The sequence below is a fragment of the Pleurodeles waltl genome, chromosome 12 (assembly GCF_031143425.1).
Source record: "Pleurodeles waltl isolate 20211129_DDA chromosome 12, aPleWal1.hap1.20221129, whole genome shotgun sequence".
NCBI lineage: Eukaryota > Metazoa > Chordata > Amphibia > Caudata > Salamandridae > Pleurodeles > Pleurodeles waltl.
This window is the reverse complement of record NC_090451.1, coordinates 650,630,083-650,648,131: the sequence shown is the minus strand read 5'-3', so window position 1 is coordinate 650,648,131 and position 18,049 is coordinate 650,630,083. Positions and strand designations below refer to the sequence as shown.

At 40.3% G+C, this 18,049-nt stretch overlaps 1 protein-coding gene across 1 annotated transcript in view; it reads left to right on the top strand.

The window, feature by feature from the left end:
* ATP6V1A (ATPase H+ transporting V1 subunit A) overlaps positions 1–18,049 on the top strand; it is a 41,558-nt gene that overhangs the window by 15,567 nt on the left and 7,942 nt on the right. Inside the window, exons 4-8 of the mRNA XM_069218277.1 lie at positions 4,038–4,252; positions 5,325–5,462; positions 6,797–6,948; positions 11,196–11,358; positions 15,264–15,372. Coding sequence (XP_069074378.1) covers positions 4,038–4,252; positions 5,325–5,462; positions 6,797–6,948; positions 11,196–11,358; positions 15,264–15,372 — 777 coding nt within the window. The remainder of the gene's footprint in view (positions 1–4,037; positions 4,253–5,324; positions 5,463–6,796; positions 6,949–11,195; positions 11,359–15,263; positions 15,373–18,049) is intronic.

Sequence of the window (18,049 nt, the reverse complement as noted above, 5' to 3'; positions counted from 1 at the left end):
TTACAAAGTTAAATGCCATCTATAACTTTTATATCCCTTATCGAATGTAATACAGTAACCCTGACATTATCTATTCTCTACAGTTCGGAAAACGTAGAGTTTCCATCATGCTGCTTGGCACTCTTGACCTTGACCCATTCACCTGCATGGACCCATGAACATTCACCCCCTATCTACAAGAATTGAAGTTACATGGCTTCCACACCTTGGTTTTCGAAATGGAGGCCTCTTACTGCAATTAAAGAAGGTTTACATTTAAGATGAGTCCTCACATATTATCAGTTTTGCACCGGGCTTTCAAAGAAGGCAATATTATTATAATATGCAATTTTCATTTGTTGAGTAACTATGTTGTGTACTGTGAGGAGTTTAGAGTCATTACTTTTTTACATCTTTCAAAAAAGAATTTAAAAAAAGTAGCATCTCATAAAGAACAGAGGTTTTATTTCTGTATTACCTCTCACAAAAGATTTCTGGGTTTCAAAAGTACACAGCTTGAGACTATTGATTACATTATAGATATGATGTGAATTGAATAACTTAGAACTAAAGAAATAACCAGAACTAGCAATGACCACATTGTGATTTCCTGTCCGTAGTTCAAGTCAACACGAAGAGAACATTCAGGATCTTCCAGCCCATAAGTTTGCTGTCTCCGCTTTTCAGGGAGCTGGCACTTTCACCCCATAGAGTGGCAGTAAGATATTAACCAGATCTGTATTTCAAGAGGAACATCTCAGTAAGATATTAACAAGAGGAGCATCTCAAAATTGTTCTTTTTGCCTCTCCCAATCATGATTTTGAACTTGGTAATATTAAAGTCAATATTCCTTCCAGGAAAAAGTTTTGGATTAGGACATGTAATGATTGAGGATACATTTGGTGTGTTTGCTAATATCACTGCCCCATTGACATCAAGTAAAATAGCAGCTCAAACTAATTAGGAAGGAGCTGAAGACTTTTGAGGTTCCAGGATAATTTCAGCTACCAACACGGATCCAAGTACTTGGTTGCAATTAAAAACTTTCAAGATTGCATTATTGTAACCCCCTATAATTAAGCATTTCCAGTGTGGAATTTCAGATGCTGCAGAGTGTATTGATTCATTTGATATTCTGAATTAGGGGAAGGGCATATGTAAATGCATCTAAACATAAACTACATTGGTTGCCTGTTTAGAAAAGGATCATGTTCAGGTCCATATGGATGGTCTATCAAGCAGTGCACAATAGTGGAGACTTCAAAGGATCCATGATCATAAGCTGGTGGTGCCCATGTTTAAGAACTTACTTTTCTGAGGCAGAGCTTTTGGCTGTACAGTGGGAAACTACTCTAAGACATTACCGTGAACCCTAAAAAATATCTCTTCACACCTTCCCTTTCAAAAAGGCACTTAAATCCCTATTTAGTGCTTAATACTGATTTTGAGTTAGTGTTATGCAGTGACCATCTTAGCTCTCAGCACTAGGATGCTCTTCACGAATAGCAGTGTGAGTCATTTAGGAATCACTAACAAAACATTCTCTTTTACATGAAGTGATGATAATGATGAATTGCAGATGACATGATATGCAATCTCTCATCGTCTATCTTTTGGGCAACGTATTTATATTGTTCATTGTAAAGTTCTTTGAGGTGTGGTATGGCAGGAGCCAAAACATACCTTGCTTTAGAGCTCTCCTCACCCTATCCTTTTCAGTTCTTTTTTTGTCCTTCTCAGATACTACTAATCCTGCAAGGCTCATTACATGTTGCCCAGAGTGATATCTCCAAGAGGGATACGTTGCTGACAACTATACCTCTCTGTCACTTCAAGACTGGAATTGTTGAGTTTGTAAACTCAGAACCGAATAATTTGAAGGCCAGAGCCACCATGCCCGGACTCCTCAGCCGAGCTGCGGTTGGTGGGGTCGCTGCTGCCCCCACGCCCCTTCCTTCTACTTATTTCAGCATTGCGAAGCAAAAAAAGCTCCTTCTAGCTAAATTTAAAGAACATTTGTCCTCCCGCATTTACCCCAATCCCCGGCCGCCTCCGAAGGCATAGGAAAAATAGCCCCCTAACACTTATCACCTGCTCTGAGCACCTTTGGGCCTATTTTCCTGTGGAAGAGGAAAATCCCACATGATTGGACATGGTATTCCAGCCTTGATATCTCTACAAAGTTAATTGGGAACTTGTATTGATGTCCAAAAAAATCGAATCAGGAATGCCTCTTGATAATCATATTGCAGGAGAAACTAAAATCACTACGCCTACTCTGGGCAAAGGATTTCAAAAGAGTTACTGTTAGCTTTCTCATGTACCTGATGGACCTACTTCCAAGCAACTAATCCTAGCATGCATGTGACCGTGGTCCTTGCCTCATGCTTATTGTAAATATCCTATGGAGATGATCCCAATCTCTAGGGGCCCTCCGCATCAGAGTTTGAGAGTTCAATACCACTCTTTAGTACTTAGACCGTCTTTGTACATCCGGAGAATTGCAGGTTTTATATAAAGCAGCCTTCATTGGTTTTATTAATTGCCACATCCGGCGGATGCATGCTCCAGGCAATGTAGATGGACCTTGGTGATACGTCAAGTCTGACTGTGTGCATTGTGAGAAATCCCGGGTTTGCAAGCCTACCTGTACATATTCTCAAAGCAGCTAGTTCCCACAGGTGGCCCTGTGACGAATCTGTTCAAGCGCTATCACAATTTAATGCAGGTGTGCACTTCCAGGCTCATCATTTGTCTGGCTCCTCTGCTGATTCGCAAAAAAATTTGATATGAACCAGAGCTTCGTTCCTACCGTCGTTGACCACTGTTCATAAAGTCTTAGGTAATTCAGGCTGTGGTCCCCTAACCTGTATTTCTTTCTATATCCACACATGGTAAGCACTGAGATGAGGAAGATGGACAACAATAATAGTGCCCTGGGTTACTTATTGGTTATCTTTGATTCACTCTGGTTCATCAACACCTTGTGCGGTGCTGCCTGCTGGTTAAGAAAGGAAGTGGATTGAGTGAACTTCCATTGTGGGTATCAAGGAGATCCTAGGCTGTAAAAACATACCTCTATGATGTGTGTAATAGACAAGTAGGGTCCTGTTTTTTAACTTTTTATTAATTTTGGTTTCTATTTGTAAAAAACAAATGATGACATAACCGTAACTCACTGGAGGAATTTAACCACAAAGGAGCATTTTTTTTTTTAACCAGAAATCAATGATCAGTTTACTGTATTGGGATCACCCCGCAATTCACCGCGTGATTGACCCACTGGGTAAGTTCCCTACCCATTTTTTCCCCACAATGCATTGACTGAGGTTTGCCACGTCTTTCTCATTTGGTATCCATGTTCTTCAGAATCTCCAAATGTTCTGAAATAAATGGGGACAACACCTATCCTCATAGGATACATTGTTGATCTCTATACATTCATTCTTTTCCATATCCAATCTCTTCAAATGGACCCTAAGATCCTCATAGGATAGATTGTTGATCTCTATACCTTCATTCTTTTCCATTCTCAATCTCTTCAACTGGACCTTAATAGCTTCCACCACTACCTTGCTAAACCCCTTTGTGTTATCATTTGGGGTGGCCATAACTCACGTAATGTGCTGCAGTGGGATTAAGCAAAATTACAGCAATATTATGCAAGATTGAGTGGAATAATGCAATGTGGGTGTAACCCTGCATTTAGTGCTATTTCCTTAATGCAAAATGTACCCTTGAGTCCAATATGCATCTAAGGATGCCTTTTATACTAAGAACATAGAGCTATATGCAATAGAACACGAACAGCCAAAGAGCTGATCATGATACCTTTGCAACAATGATCTTGCTCCATTGTTATACAGTAAAGGGGTTCTACCACATTATCAAGGTTTTTATTTTTACCTACAAAAATATGTTATACAGAATATTGACAACCACTGAATCACCGAAGTAAGCATATAGTATACATTTACTGTTCATAACTCCCGATCTCTTATCAATGTCCACACTTGCAAAATTCTGGGCACTGTTTTTCTGAGCTAAATTCCTTCAGCTGGTGTTTCTGTTGGAGATCCTGTGCTCAGGACTGGAAAACCCCTCTCAGTGGAGCTGGGTCCTGGTATTATGGGTAACATCTTTGATGGTATCCAACGCCCACTGAAAGACATAGCGGATCTGACCAAGAGCATCTACATCCCCAGAGGTGTCAACGTGCATGTGCTGTCCCGGGACCTCAAATGGGACTTTGTTCCCGATAAGAACATCCGGGTGAGTCATGGAATGTATGCAGGTGAGGTAGAGAATATTGGATGGTAAAGGAAAATGGTTGAGCATCGGGGAGAAAGTAGGCTGGTCTGAGAATGTAAAATATAGAATAAACATTGAAATGAAGATATGCTTATTTTAGGATTGATTCACAAAGGTAAACTCACACTGTTGTGTAATTTTACTCCTTTTTGGTATTCACAGACTTTATTTAAGAGTTTAATTTTACTAATAGTAATTTTACAACTGTGGAAAATCCACAGTCAGGGTGGAGAACTCTGCATATAAAAAAATAGGATAGGCCTATCTTTCTAAGAGCAAAGCCTCTGCAACGTCTGTAGAGTCTCTGCAGTTTGTAAAATTTTTATTAGTAAAATTAAACTTGTAGTTTGTGAATAGCAAAAAGAGTATACTTACACAAGTGTAATTTTAACTTTGTGAATCAAACTCTTTGTATTCAGCATTAATATTAAAGTAGGTTGTAAATGTGCCTTAAATATAATTGCCAAGAATATTGCCCCATAGGAGATAATAATATAAATCCCCCTTTGATGTCAGTCCAAGAAACCTGATTAGAATAGGTCATTACTCACTCCAGAAATTGTTGATTGGTGTTTTCCCAGAATTCAATTACTTCACACCTAGGAATGTCTTGAAACAATTTACAGCCTGACACTGCGATCAACTTTGTTGGTACTCGTGCCTGTGTTGAACTGGGACAGAAAATAGTCTCCTGCACCAAAATAAAAATGGTCCCCATTAAGTTAATTAAATAGCTAAAAAAGTGCTCCATGTTTGGAAATTAGGTTATTTGAACTTGTAAAGACACGCTCTATAAGTGTTTTGAAAGGTACGGAAGACTGCATGGATTTGAGCTTGCTGCAAGCAATGTATGATTTATGAGGAAAGTCAACAGTAAAAACAGGCCACCAGACCATAAAACAGACCGATAAGCAGCCAGAAAACAACCTATCGGGCACTGCCTAATAGCCCTTAAGGCCAGTCCGACCAAGACTCCTGCATGGTTATTCATCATACTGAACTCATTCTCTTCCTCTCTTTTTCACTTCTATAGGCTGGGAGTCATATCACTGGAGGAGACATCTATGGTATTGTTGCAGAAAACTCTCTCATTAAGCACAAGATTATGGTGCCCCCTCGGACTCGTGGAACCGTCACCTATATTGCACCACCAGGAAACTATGACATCTCAGTACGTTTTTGCTAATACACTTCTATAAATATTTCTTCTTCTTTTTGGCATTTTTAAATTCAATTACAGCCTCATTACAAGTACGGCGGTCCATAGACCAGTGTACCCGTGTGGCCGTCTGACCGCTGCATCCTTGGTGCTCTGATCACCAAATTAGGATGCTGGCGGTCAGACTGCCACAACACTGCCGGAACTGCTAGGATCAAAGATCCCGGAGTACTGGTGGTGGGGAAAGCCGTGGTTAAGTACTGTGGCACCCATGGCGGCACCAGCGTGCCGATCACGACTTGCCTTTCAGCCAGCCTTTTCATGGCAGTGTCACCGCCACGAAAAGGCTGGAGGAAAGGCAGAGATAGGGCCATATCAGGGCCCCTGCATTGTCCATGCCCATGTTGTGGGCAGTACCGGGGCCCCCGGTTAGCACACTAAGAATGCGGAATTGGCCTTGGCTTTCCCTGAGAGCCGAAGCCAATGCCTCTGCACTGTCTGCGCCGTTCGGGCCAGTGAGGAAATCATAATCCAGCGGTCAAGATGCTGCCGGCTTGGCAGTGGCCTCTTAACCTTTGTAGTGGCAGTCTGACGTTCAGACCGTCACAATCATAATCAAGCCTTTAGGAGTTCCTCGGAGTCAGCTGCTGGGAAACCACGGGATATCTCAAAATCTGGAAAGTATTCTTGCACCTAAAACTGAGGATTATGACTTATTTCAACCATATTGGAGAATAACACATGGGCCGGCATAGCGTGACCAGTTTTACAAATTTTGCCTCATTGTGGGAAATAACCAGCTTAAATCAACACCTACCTACCACCAGCTTGGAGCCTTGTGATTTTTATTTACATTTAGCTGTGTAAGTGGTAGGTTTGGTGGTGGGGGTGGCATATTTAATGACAGATGAGCTGGAAGGGCATCCCATACTCCCTGGTTGTGTAGAAAGAGGGTAGGGCAATGGAAACAATAGCTACCCTCAGTAAACTCAGCACCGGGCAACTCTCCAAGTTGATGCTTTGGTGCTTGGGAATCTGAGAATGGTCCGGAGCTGTATCCCTCTGAAGGATACTACACTTGGCCACTTGTTATGCTGGCCCAAATGGGGTGAACATCCTAATTGACAGAAGCATTTGGATCCTTATCCCTCCTAACTTGACCTGCTTGGACCCACAAGATGATCTTGTGGAAACACACAACGTACTACAGTTATATAGTTCATAATCTTGCATGTCATGTACTTGAAGGACCTTAGAAGTGCCTCCACATGGCACACCTCTTGATGTCTGAGTCAGTCTTCAACGTAGGGAACATATCTTCATTGCTCTCTTGTTTTTTTGCCCAGGATGTGGTAATGGAGTTAGACTTTGAAGGGGTGAAGGAGAAGCTCACTATGGTCCAGGTGTGGCCGGTCCGACAAATTCGTCCAACGGCAGAGAAACTCCCAGCCAATTACCCATTGCTTACAGGACAGAGGGTTGTTGATGCTTTATTCCCGTAAGTCTCCCTGATATTCACTCACTTTTTCTATTTTCTTTCAGAACATCTCCATTAGATTTTCACAATACATAGTTTGGGAAAAAATAATGAATAGGTTGTTAAACACAAATATTGCATCCACTATCGCGACCTAACCACTACATTACAGCATAAGCATGTTTAAGTAGATGTGGAGTTAAAAAAAGTAAATATGTACACTACCCTTCAGCGGATTAGTTGGGTCGGTGTAGAAGATGGCTTATTGTAGAAGGTCTACAGAGTGACCTCCATATGGTGTCTTGCATCCTGCTCTTTACTCTAGTTTAAATTAGCCACATAGTTTTGTTTTACAGCTGTCCACAGACAAAATGATTTAAATGACGCAAAGGTCAACTGGAGCGATGCATCTTGCTAGCAGACCCATTACTAATCAAAGATCTTCCACCCACATATTTAATTGAGTATTAAGGCAGACCAATGGCTTTTTTATTGGCTGATTTCTGGTGGTAGAATTTCTGGTCTGTTAGAAGATACACAGTTGCCATATGAATAGAGGAAGAATAAATGTACAATTTATACAAAAATCTGTGACCATATGATATGTGGTGGCTAGAACATACATGCACATTCGTGACTTACTTGGGTACCCATCTCATCCCATGTGTAAAGTGGTACAGAATCCTTGAGCAAAGCATAACAATGTGGAATAAATAAGTTAGTGAACATGTGGAATAAATAAGTCAATGAACACGTGGGAAAGTGGATAAACAGCCCTAATTCAGTGTTTGAAATATCCAAGATGCACCAAAGAATATGTTCCTCTGACAAGACACATGGTACACCTAGAACAGCAATGCTTTTGAAACCTATGACACTTTAAAAACATTTTGGTATTGTGTGAGGTCCATTTTACCCAGATTACCCTCAATATTGTGACTGAATGAACCCTGTTTTTAAACAAGCATTGGAAAAGCCAATGAGTCTGGAAATGGCAACTCTGCAAACAAAAAATGAAAAAGATGTAAACATACGCAATAAATATTAAAATGTAAAACTAATAAAAAAGTAAAAATACTGCCATCTAAAAGTGATATGCATATATTTACGAATCAAATACATTTGTGCTAAAATAAATTTAAAATTAAACTAACATGTAATTAAAGCAGACCTAAAAGCAAAGTTTGGTCTACCACCTCTGCAGTTATGTGGACTACTTTTTAGGTGGATGTCCACATGTGAAGGTGTAGAATTCTGGCTCTCACAGTGAGGCGAACCAATGGCTAAAGGGGGCATATACGTATTTTTACTATGATTTGTTTGGAAAATGTGCGGCAAGCGAGACAGCAAAAAGTTTCTCCAGGCCAGACCTGAAAAAGGTGGGAGGATGTGATGCGTTATTTGGCATATTTGTAACTCAGAATTAGTTCAACTGAACGTGGATACGTTGTTGATTCTAGTGTAAGCAAGAAACAACGAGGCATGTCGAGTACTAATTTAATTCACATGTGCAGTGGTTAACTCAGGGATCCTGTGCGTTTCTGCTGGTGTTTTTTTCCACTCGATATGTTTTAAAATTATGTTGAAGATGAGTAGTAAAAAAAACACCAAAAAATAAATTACTGGACATGTTTTCACTTCACTGACCCTAGCCATGCTTCTAGATTAGAGGTCGTGATGATTTGACGTTATGATATATTATTGGTTGGACACTGTTCCAGCGCATGGTGTAGAAAAAGTATGTACTCTGATGCAAGCAAGGAAAATGGCCCTCCAGCTCTGGTTGGATAGTACAGGAGTGCCATCATTTGGTGCAGTGTAGCCCCTCAGACACCTGAGCTCTGTTCTACTGCACCTGCTGCACTAAAGATACTTACAAACTGGGACAAGACCCGGCCATTGATGAAGAATTGTATCATTGACCTCTGCTAAATCATTAATAATATATCTGAGCATTTCCTGTGACGTCATTGACCAAAATTTTTGACTTATGATGAAAATCGTATACAACTAAAGTTAATTTTAAAACTAAAGTTAATTTTAGGAGATGCCTGTCTGAAATCTACCATAGAGTGGTCACATTTGCATGAAGCCCTTGAAAAATGTGAAATGAGAAGCGTAAATCATATAATGCAATATAGAAGCATGGCCGGTTTCTATATGTTATTTATTGTATGGATAAATAACTATACCCTGTACATCGTTATTCATCACATTTGATAAAAAGACCATTTATGATTTTCCCCATTGGAATGAGGAATAACTGACAGGTTTTGGTGCTTGCTGAACCAAAATCGGTATGCCCACTACTTACCTGGCATCTTAAACCCTGTAAACTTTTGATGTGTGACCAGCCAATGTTTATTAGGGGAAAACATCTTATTGTCTGTTTGTACTGCAAACAATGGTTTACGCGGATTTTGGAATTTTATGAGGCACTCATAACTGAAGCCTAACCTGTAAAAGAGACTGCACTATTTATCACCCACTACTAACTGTTGCAACAAATGGTGAAGTGTTTAACCCCATAATAATTGTACGTTGTGATAAATAGTTGGGTGCAGGTGCTTTCAGCCAGGTAGGGTGTGGTGCGTGCCTGATTTCACCAGGAATTATCCACACACAAACAAAAAAACACACACTCTCTCCCTCGCTCTGTTTGGAAAGACAATTTTTTTTGGTTATTTCACGAAATAATGAGCCAGATATACTAACATTAGGAATGTTGATTTCCTACTTGCTAATCCCTCCGAGTTGCAATTAGGAATTCGGTATTCATATCTTTTGAGTTTCATTAACCACTCCTAATGGGTCACAAGTAGACCCACCTCATGCACATGAATGAGGTAGGCTGCAATTCACAACCCATTAGGAATGTCAGCCATCACAGGGATTGTTGCCTGCGGTAGTCAACAGACCACCATGTCTGTGATTGATTTTGCTTTAAAGTAAAGCTATTTTTTTTTATGCAGCCTGTTTTCCTTAAAGGAAAACGGGGTGCTTTTAAAAAGAAAAAATTAAACTTTGCTCCACTTGGACCACTGCCTGCTCTTAAAAAATATTTCTTTGACATTCTCGAAGGGGAAGGTGTCCCCAAAGGATCCCCTCCCCTTTGGAAATGGGTTACCACCAGTTTTAAACTGGTGGTCAAGTGTTATTGTTTTGCAACCAGAATTCAGTCACAAAACAGTAATACATACCATACCGATTCAGTGTTTGGAAGGGATGCCCTAAACACATCCTTCCAAATACCAAATCGCAAATGCAAAATCCGAATTGGTAACAAGTTACCGAATCACATTTAGCATTTCGTACATATGAAAATGCATTTTTCCACTCACAAGCGGCCCGATTTTGTGAATTGGGCCATTTGGGAACATAAATGCTTTGTACATCTGGTCCATCGTGCTTTCTCTCACCAAGTACCCGTACCAACCTGCATTCCTCTCCCTTTCCTCTGTGCTTTAAGCCCTTCTTCTGGGTCATGTTTTTGTATAATGCATTTCACCATTACATGCCAGTGTGATTGTTGGGAACTCTGAAGCTCACCCCCGTCTTACTGACCTAGTACACCCCTGGCATACTGCTATTATGGCAGTGGTTTCCTGATCCAACCACTCATGACAAGTAAGAGGACTCTAACAACACTCACAACGTGTGTTTGGCATGCTTCATCATCAGGTCTGCTCCATTCGGGGCAACTGCCACTCCAGTTGTGAGCTCAGTTGCTTTTCAGCTAGGTTTGCACTATATAAACCAGCAGTAGGGTGGAAAACCACAAATGCACTGGTAATATTGCAATGGTATCTATGTGCCTTGGTCACCTCACTTTCTTTGCTGACACCATGACACAAGTCACCCATTCCATTAGCTTACTGTTTAAACTATATTCATAATTCATTTCAAGTACCTGTAAATTATGGTCTTATATTGCCGTTGAGTGGTTCTGTTCACATGATAATAACAAAGCTATAGCACATTTCAACTGTAAACATAACTAAACATATATGCCTATTTTATATCACATATGGTTTTCGGTTTCACAATGCTTTGAAATCTGTAATTTGTGAGAATTAAATCAGACTCATGAGTTGCACCCACCAACTCACTGCTGTGATGTTGTTTGATTAGTTTTCCTGTTGGACTCTACTGTTGTTTGTGAGGTTTCAGTGGTACATATATATTATGTACCATTTCTCTGTATGTGTGTGTGTTGAAATGCCGAACACTCCACACATGGGTGAATTGAACTGCTGCTCTCTCTTTAGGTGTGTTCAAGGTGGGACTACAGCTATCCCTGGAGCCTTCGGATGCGGAAAGACTGTCATCTCGCAGGCGCTGTCCAAGTTCTCGAACAGCGACATCATTGTCTATGTCGGCTGCGGGGAGCGTGGTAACGAAATGTCAGAGGTGCTGAGGGATTTTCCTGAGGTGAGCTCATAATAGTAAATGTCCTCTTTATGCACATCAGTTACCAGATCTAGTTAAAGGTTTCTTAGATCCCGAGGTAAAATAGCATTTTGTCATTTGTGCACTGCCTTTCTCCTAGCATCAAGACATTTTTGCAATCAGACACCCTCTTGTGGCCATTTGTGGTGGTTTCATAAGGCAGCTCCCTCTAATGACCTTAATATAGCACCAGCCTGGGATTACCAATAAAGCATATTCCGAGAGGTTACGAAATGAAGGTTTTATTTATGTACTCCATGTAAAAATACTTAGAAGTATTTTGAATAATTGTAATATTCCCTTTGAAGTTAGGAACATTGATTTAATTGCTTTCAGCTGCCTCAGGTAATCTATATTTGTTGCTGTGAGAGAAGAGCTGCTAAGTGACTTTAATTGTGGGTTAGAAGATGAATCATTTAAGGTGAGCTAGGGAGGGGGGTGCTACTTTAATACATGGTCTCTGCAGCAATTTTGACTCCTGCCATGGCAGGTATAGAGCAGAAATGATTTTGTTACTAAAAAAAATAAAAAAAATAATCCATGTTCACAATATTAAGTACCTGCACCCAAATGCTGAAATGATGTAGCAATAGTATTTTTTTTTACAAAGCGCTACACATGACACTGATGCTGCTTCTAAGCGCTGCAAATAATATGTGTTTCTGTTACCAAATTTAATGGCTCTTAATTTACTGGCTTCAGAAGGATGGAAGGCTCAGTCTGGCAAGCTGGAAATCGACATTGCTCATCAGCAAGAATGTTACTCACTGAGCCATCATACCAGCTGATTGGATAAAACCTTGGTGATGCCTAATCAATTCAAACCCATTGCACTGGTATCTCGCTAATCAGCGGACCACTACACGTTCCGCTCTATGGTATGGTTAATAAAATAACAAGGGAGTACCGCGCAGTAATGGTATTGCCAGAGGTTTTTCTTAGCGAATGATGCAAAGTTCCATAGGGACAAGTGAATACCAAGAAGCATGGCTCTTGTCGGCTGATTCTAGCCAATGTGTAGCTTTGCGTACTGGTTAAGCTGTGCACATACATCCAGGTAACATCTAGAAGAATTTGCACAAGCAGGAAGCGATGGCAGTAATGCTAGTCGAAACATGAAATCAGATGCGAAAAGTTGGCACCTGACTTCAAGTTTGCTCACACTCAGAAGTAAGCCTGCTGCAAACCAAGCATCTAACCATTATGAAATTTTTATTTGGGGGATTTCAGATACTCTTGATACTCTTTGATGGAACATCTAAAGACACAGGGCAAGGTATTCAAAGCATTTTTTGAAGCTGCAAACGTCCCGATTACGGGAATGAGTCCCTTTGCACGAGCAAAAATGTTTTTTCTTATGTACAAACACCAAACTGCGATTTGGTATTTGAAAGGGGCGAATTGCAGTGGTTTTTATTAATGTTTTGCTACTGAATTCTGGTCACAAACAATAATAGTTTACCACCAATTCAAAATTGGTGGAACCTATTTGCAAATGGGAAGGGGTCTCTATGGGACCATATCCGCTTTGAGAATGTTAAAGTATTTTTAAGAGCGGGCTGTGGTTCCATTGATCACTGTAAACTTCTAATCAGTGAAAGTTAAATGCTTGCTTTTTTTTTTTTTTTTAAGCGCTTCTGCTTTATAAAAAAAGACTGCTTTATGAAAAAGCAATCACAGACATGCTGGGTTGCTGACCCCAGCAGGCCACCATCCCTGTGAAGCCTATCATTCCTAACAAGTCTGAAACTGTGACCTGCCTCTTCAATGCTCAAGAGGCAGGTCAATTTGCGACCCACTCAGAATCGGTAATTAAAAAATAAAACTGTCCATTTATTTAAAATGGAGATTTCCTAATTGCGATTTGGAGAAAATCGCAATTTGGAAATCACTATTCTCAATGTTAGCACATTTCGACTGCAATGTGTAATTTGTAATTTTTTTTTTAAAAAAAGTGGAAAAGACACTTTTTTTTAGAAGCCTGCTACCTATACTAATGTCTATTCCTGATTCCGCCTTTGCCTCTTTCTTCCACCGCCCTGCGCCTACTGTCTTTTGAACTCACTATTGCAGGCCCTTTTTTCATTCTTTCTTTCTCCTTTCGCCATTGTTTTCCTATATTTCTCATCTGTTTTATTCCCCCCCTTTATTGCCTGTATCTCTTTTGCTCTGGGTCATATTCCTATTATATATAATAGGTACCTGTGCCTACTTCCCACAACCATACGTTAAGCACTGACAACACATTAAAGGGTTGTGGCACGTGGTGAAAGTAAGATCAAAGTTTTAGGTTTCTCACTCACTCTTAAAGGAATGAATGAATGCGATTTTAAGTAATTTATAGCACACTTTGCACTGTGGGTTCCTTCATTTCTAAGTGTTCCCAATTGTGGTACATATGAGGACCAGGTTCAACTGGAAAATGTGATTTATTCAATCATAGCATTTGTAGAGCGCACTACTCACCCGTGAGGGTCTTACGGCGCTGGGAGGGGGGCTGCTACTGCTCGAACAGCCATGTCTTGAGGTGTCTCCTGAAGGTTAGCAGGTCCTGTGTTTGTTGCCGAATCCAACAATGTAGTATTCAAGATAGGATCTTCCTTGATTGGTATATGTATGTGCACGATTCGCTGTAGCACCCATGCATCAGTGAAAACCATGAATTCTGTCTCTGCCATACCCTTTGAGTGCACCGGTATTGTAAGCTAGCAGACAGGGAAGCAGAAAGAGGCCTGAAGTAAAACAATGTTTTGCTTTCATTGTCATGCATGCCTTTATTACACACAGTTAAGCATAGGGTGATGCTATTAATGCATCACTGAGTCATCCAATTGTTACTAGAGGCTGGTATTGGAGTCATCATGCCTCAAGCCCCATGCTTTTCAAAGCCCCACAGCCATGGTGTAAACGTATTTGTGCACTTAGAAAGCAAAGCCTGCCCTGTTTATTTGTGATGAGGCAGATAAGAGGAACAGACCACAAGATGTTGCCAGAAGCTATAACTTTTCTCTTGTCCCCTTCCTTGGAAGGCATTTTTAGGCCTGACCTTTGAGGCACCTTTAGTTGCCTTGACAGACTATTGTTATTCGAAAAAGAAAAATCAGATACAATACACATACATAGAGAGGTTTTTGGCAAGGAGGGTCCATCCGTTGGTCTGTGGAAATGTCATTCATGTTTTGCTTCTGCCCACCACATGACACAGCAGGGGGCAGTGGCTCAGCCTATTTCACTCATTTGCTCCTTTCACTTTGAATGACTGCTCAAAGGCTTTGCACATTGCTCTGCCAAAAAAATAGTTCTATTTTCCTAAGAGACAAAGTTGCCTAAAATATGATCTTTTATTTTATTCATTTTCATACCACCTTTTTAAAGTTTCTGTTATAAAGGGTTTAAGTGACATTGTAGCATTGTAATTTACTGTGATTTGAGTGCTTGGACAGATGGTGATTTATTCTTGTCTCATTTAAAAATAATAGTAATAATAAAATGAATGGTTCAGTTAGAAGACCCCTTATATTAAAAACACTATTAGTAAAATCTGTGATTTTACATTTTTTATTGCAGCGTATGATTATCATGTTTAGATGCCAGCATGATTTCTTTTTCAATTTTATTTTTATGGCATATATTTACAATATCAAAATAACTCACTACCACACCAGCTTGTCAAGGCCAGATGTAATGGATTGGGCAATGCTTGCTTTAATACATTAAATTAGAAGCCTTTGCCTCCTGGTATTATCGAAGATCATGTGGTAGGGCCCCTCTTGATGTTTGTGACCCAGGCATCTCAAAAGCTTCCCACAAACCCGCTACATTTGGACCATACTGGCCACAAAGTGAAGTCTCACATATTAAACAACACTGTTGCATGTTATTGGCAGCTGACCATGGAGGTGAATGGAAAAACTGAGACCATCATGAAGAGAACCACCCTGGTGGCAAACACATCTAACATGCCAGTAGCCGCCCGAGAAGCATCCATCTATACCGGTAAGTGTCGTCTGAGCATACCTTATGGGAACAAACCCATTGCAGGGCAGTGGGGAACAACCCCGTCTTGTCCTTGAGTCTGAAAATCTGCCTTCATGTTTTTGAAAAATGTGAACACCCTTCCAAGTCGTTCCTTATTAAATAGAGAAATTTTTAATTACATTGAAATAATTTCGTCCTCTACGTGAAAACATCCAAGGAACAACAAAACCAAATGGAAATAAAGTAAGCAGTTTATCTAATACAGGTTACACTAATCGAGCAGTTGACTACACCTAAGAGCTACCCATTTCACAAAACATTATGCACTGTATAATGCCAGAATATCCCTTCCAAAATGTAAAAAAAACAAAAACACTGGTAATAAATTAACACTCTGGCTGGAAAACTGCTCTGCCAGATAACAATACCTTTATAGTGCTCAACAATGACCTTCTACTGGATCTCTGCGCTATAAATAACAAATGTTATCTTTACCCAGTTTAATAATACTCAAATTACCGACCTCTGAAGGTGGAAGGTGAGTCAGCCTGGGGTAATTAAAACGTATGACCTGCTTCCCTGCTGCATCTGAGAGGAGAGAGTTCACATCACCAAGCCATCTAGTAATCCAGATAGGAGCATCAGTTTGCATTTAGGCCTGCAGTAAACAGCACCAGTGACAATTACCACTGGCGTTAAAAATACCACTCTTTTACAATCTAAATTCATACTGCTGACAATGTCTATTAACTGAATAGATAGTTAAGAGAGAAACATTTGTTACTTCTGTGAAAAAAGACTATTAGTCCAACACGATATAAGACCTCTCAGAGGTTTGATGGCTAGACCTAATCTCCACTTCAGGTAACAGATGTTACTTTATGATATGGTAAAACCCACCATTTATGGGTTGAATAATAATTCTGTAATCGGTATCCAGACTAGTAATGCTACTTCTTGGTCAGGGATAATGTTTTCACTCCCAGTGGTAATTTACGAGCAGTAGTAAATTGGCAGAAAAGTTTTTAATACCGTCCTGCAGTTTACCTCCATCATTAAGTCGCAAATGCGGCCTGTGTATCAAATGATCTGAGAAGGTATGTATACAGGTGTCCCAGCAGGTTGACCAGATTTTGAAAACTAAAAACAGGACATTTCACAAACACTGAAGTAAGACTACAGTTTAGCATCAACTGTTGGGTACCGAATGACTTAACAAACCACGCCCACCAACGTAGAAAACACAGAGAATGAAATGGGAAGGTAGTAAAATGCAACGTTTACTCACAGCATCATCGGTGTTAACTAAATTTCTTTCAGCTAGAGGTTGTTTAATAACCCTACTCTGGAACATATGAAAACCTGCCGCCTTCTGTGCTCAATGGGCCCTCTCTCAAAACTAGGACGTGCTCACTTTCCTGAAACGACAAATGATGAAAAACCCGGGACTGTCCTGGCAAGTTCGGGAAGCCTGGTGATCCTAGTAGATAGGTGCTTGGTATCTTAAGAAGAGACCAGGCCATGAAAATAAGCGCCCCTCACATAGTGCTTACGGTGGTGACTGAATGTAGAAATGGAAAAGTTTGGCTAAAAGTCCTGCGAGAAGCTCCACTTTAGTTCTGGGGGAACATAAAAACTATGTCCTAAAAACCTTGTCCTCCATTTTAAGTACATGCACATGCTTCAGTAGGCACATAAGGATCTGACCTGTCTTAACCTTGACAGTGCAATATCACCATGACAAATTCCATAGGGTCAAGGTAAACAGGTGGTTTCGGAAGTTCTAGCACTCATTTTCCAGTATTTTTCCCATATCTATGTGCCAGATATTGGGTAACGTATACAATAAGTGATTGCCTGGCTCTGAGTGTCAATCATGGATGTATAAACCAACAATGATGAAGCACATGGGAATATAGGATTATGTTTTCACAACTCTAGATAATGGCAGAATTAATGGATAAGCCCTTCGCCCAAGGGTGAGTGGAGGTGAATTACTACTTGTGCAAACTTACATGCCATTTGCATTGAGTGTGTGCATGCCATTTATACAGGGGTCAGATGCACCCACCCCTGTTCTGCCCCTAAGAAAGTATAAGCAGAACCACTGGAATTATGCAGCAGTAGAGAGACAAATTATGCAGCAAGAGAAGACAAATTATGCAGCATGATGCAGCACATTATATAATAGTATTTCTACATTTTTTTACATTTTTAACACTTGTTAACACTGTCTGGGTATTGGTTGCACCTCATTAGTACCAGTGTAACACCACTATTTTGCAATAAGCAACAGAAAGACGACCAGTCAAGCTTTGCAAAGAGTCTTCCACTGCGCAGCAACACCTGTCGCTGCATTTTTACTAACTTTGGAAAGGTTTTGCTAACATCTGCAAAACATGCAGCAGATGGATTGTGTGTCAAATGCGGCAAATCAGTAATTATGCGTGAAACGCCTTGGCTGCACAATTGCATAATTTCAGTGGTCCTGAGTATAAATCAGTGAATCTCTTAAAAATATGGGGTTAATTTAATCCCGGGGGACTGAGCTCTGATCCGCCAGAGCAGCACAGGGATTTACTGAGTTTCTGAAAAAGCTGAAGCTGCAGTTGCAGTGGTTATTCTCAAGGAACTTTAAATATGCTCATCAGGTGCCATATTCAGTGCACCTAAGCGGCAAAGCTTTTGTTTTTCG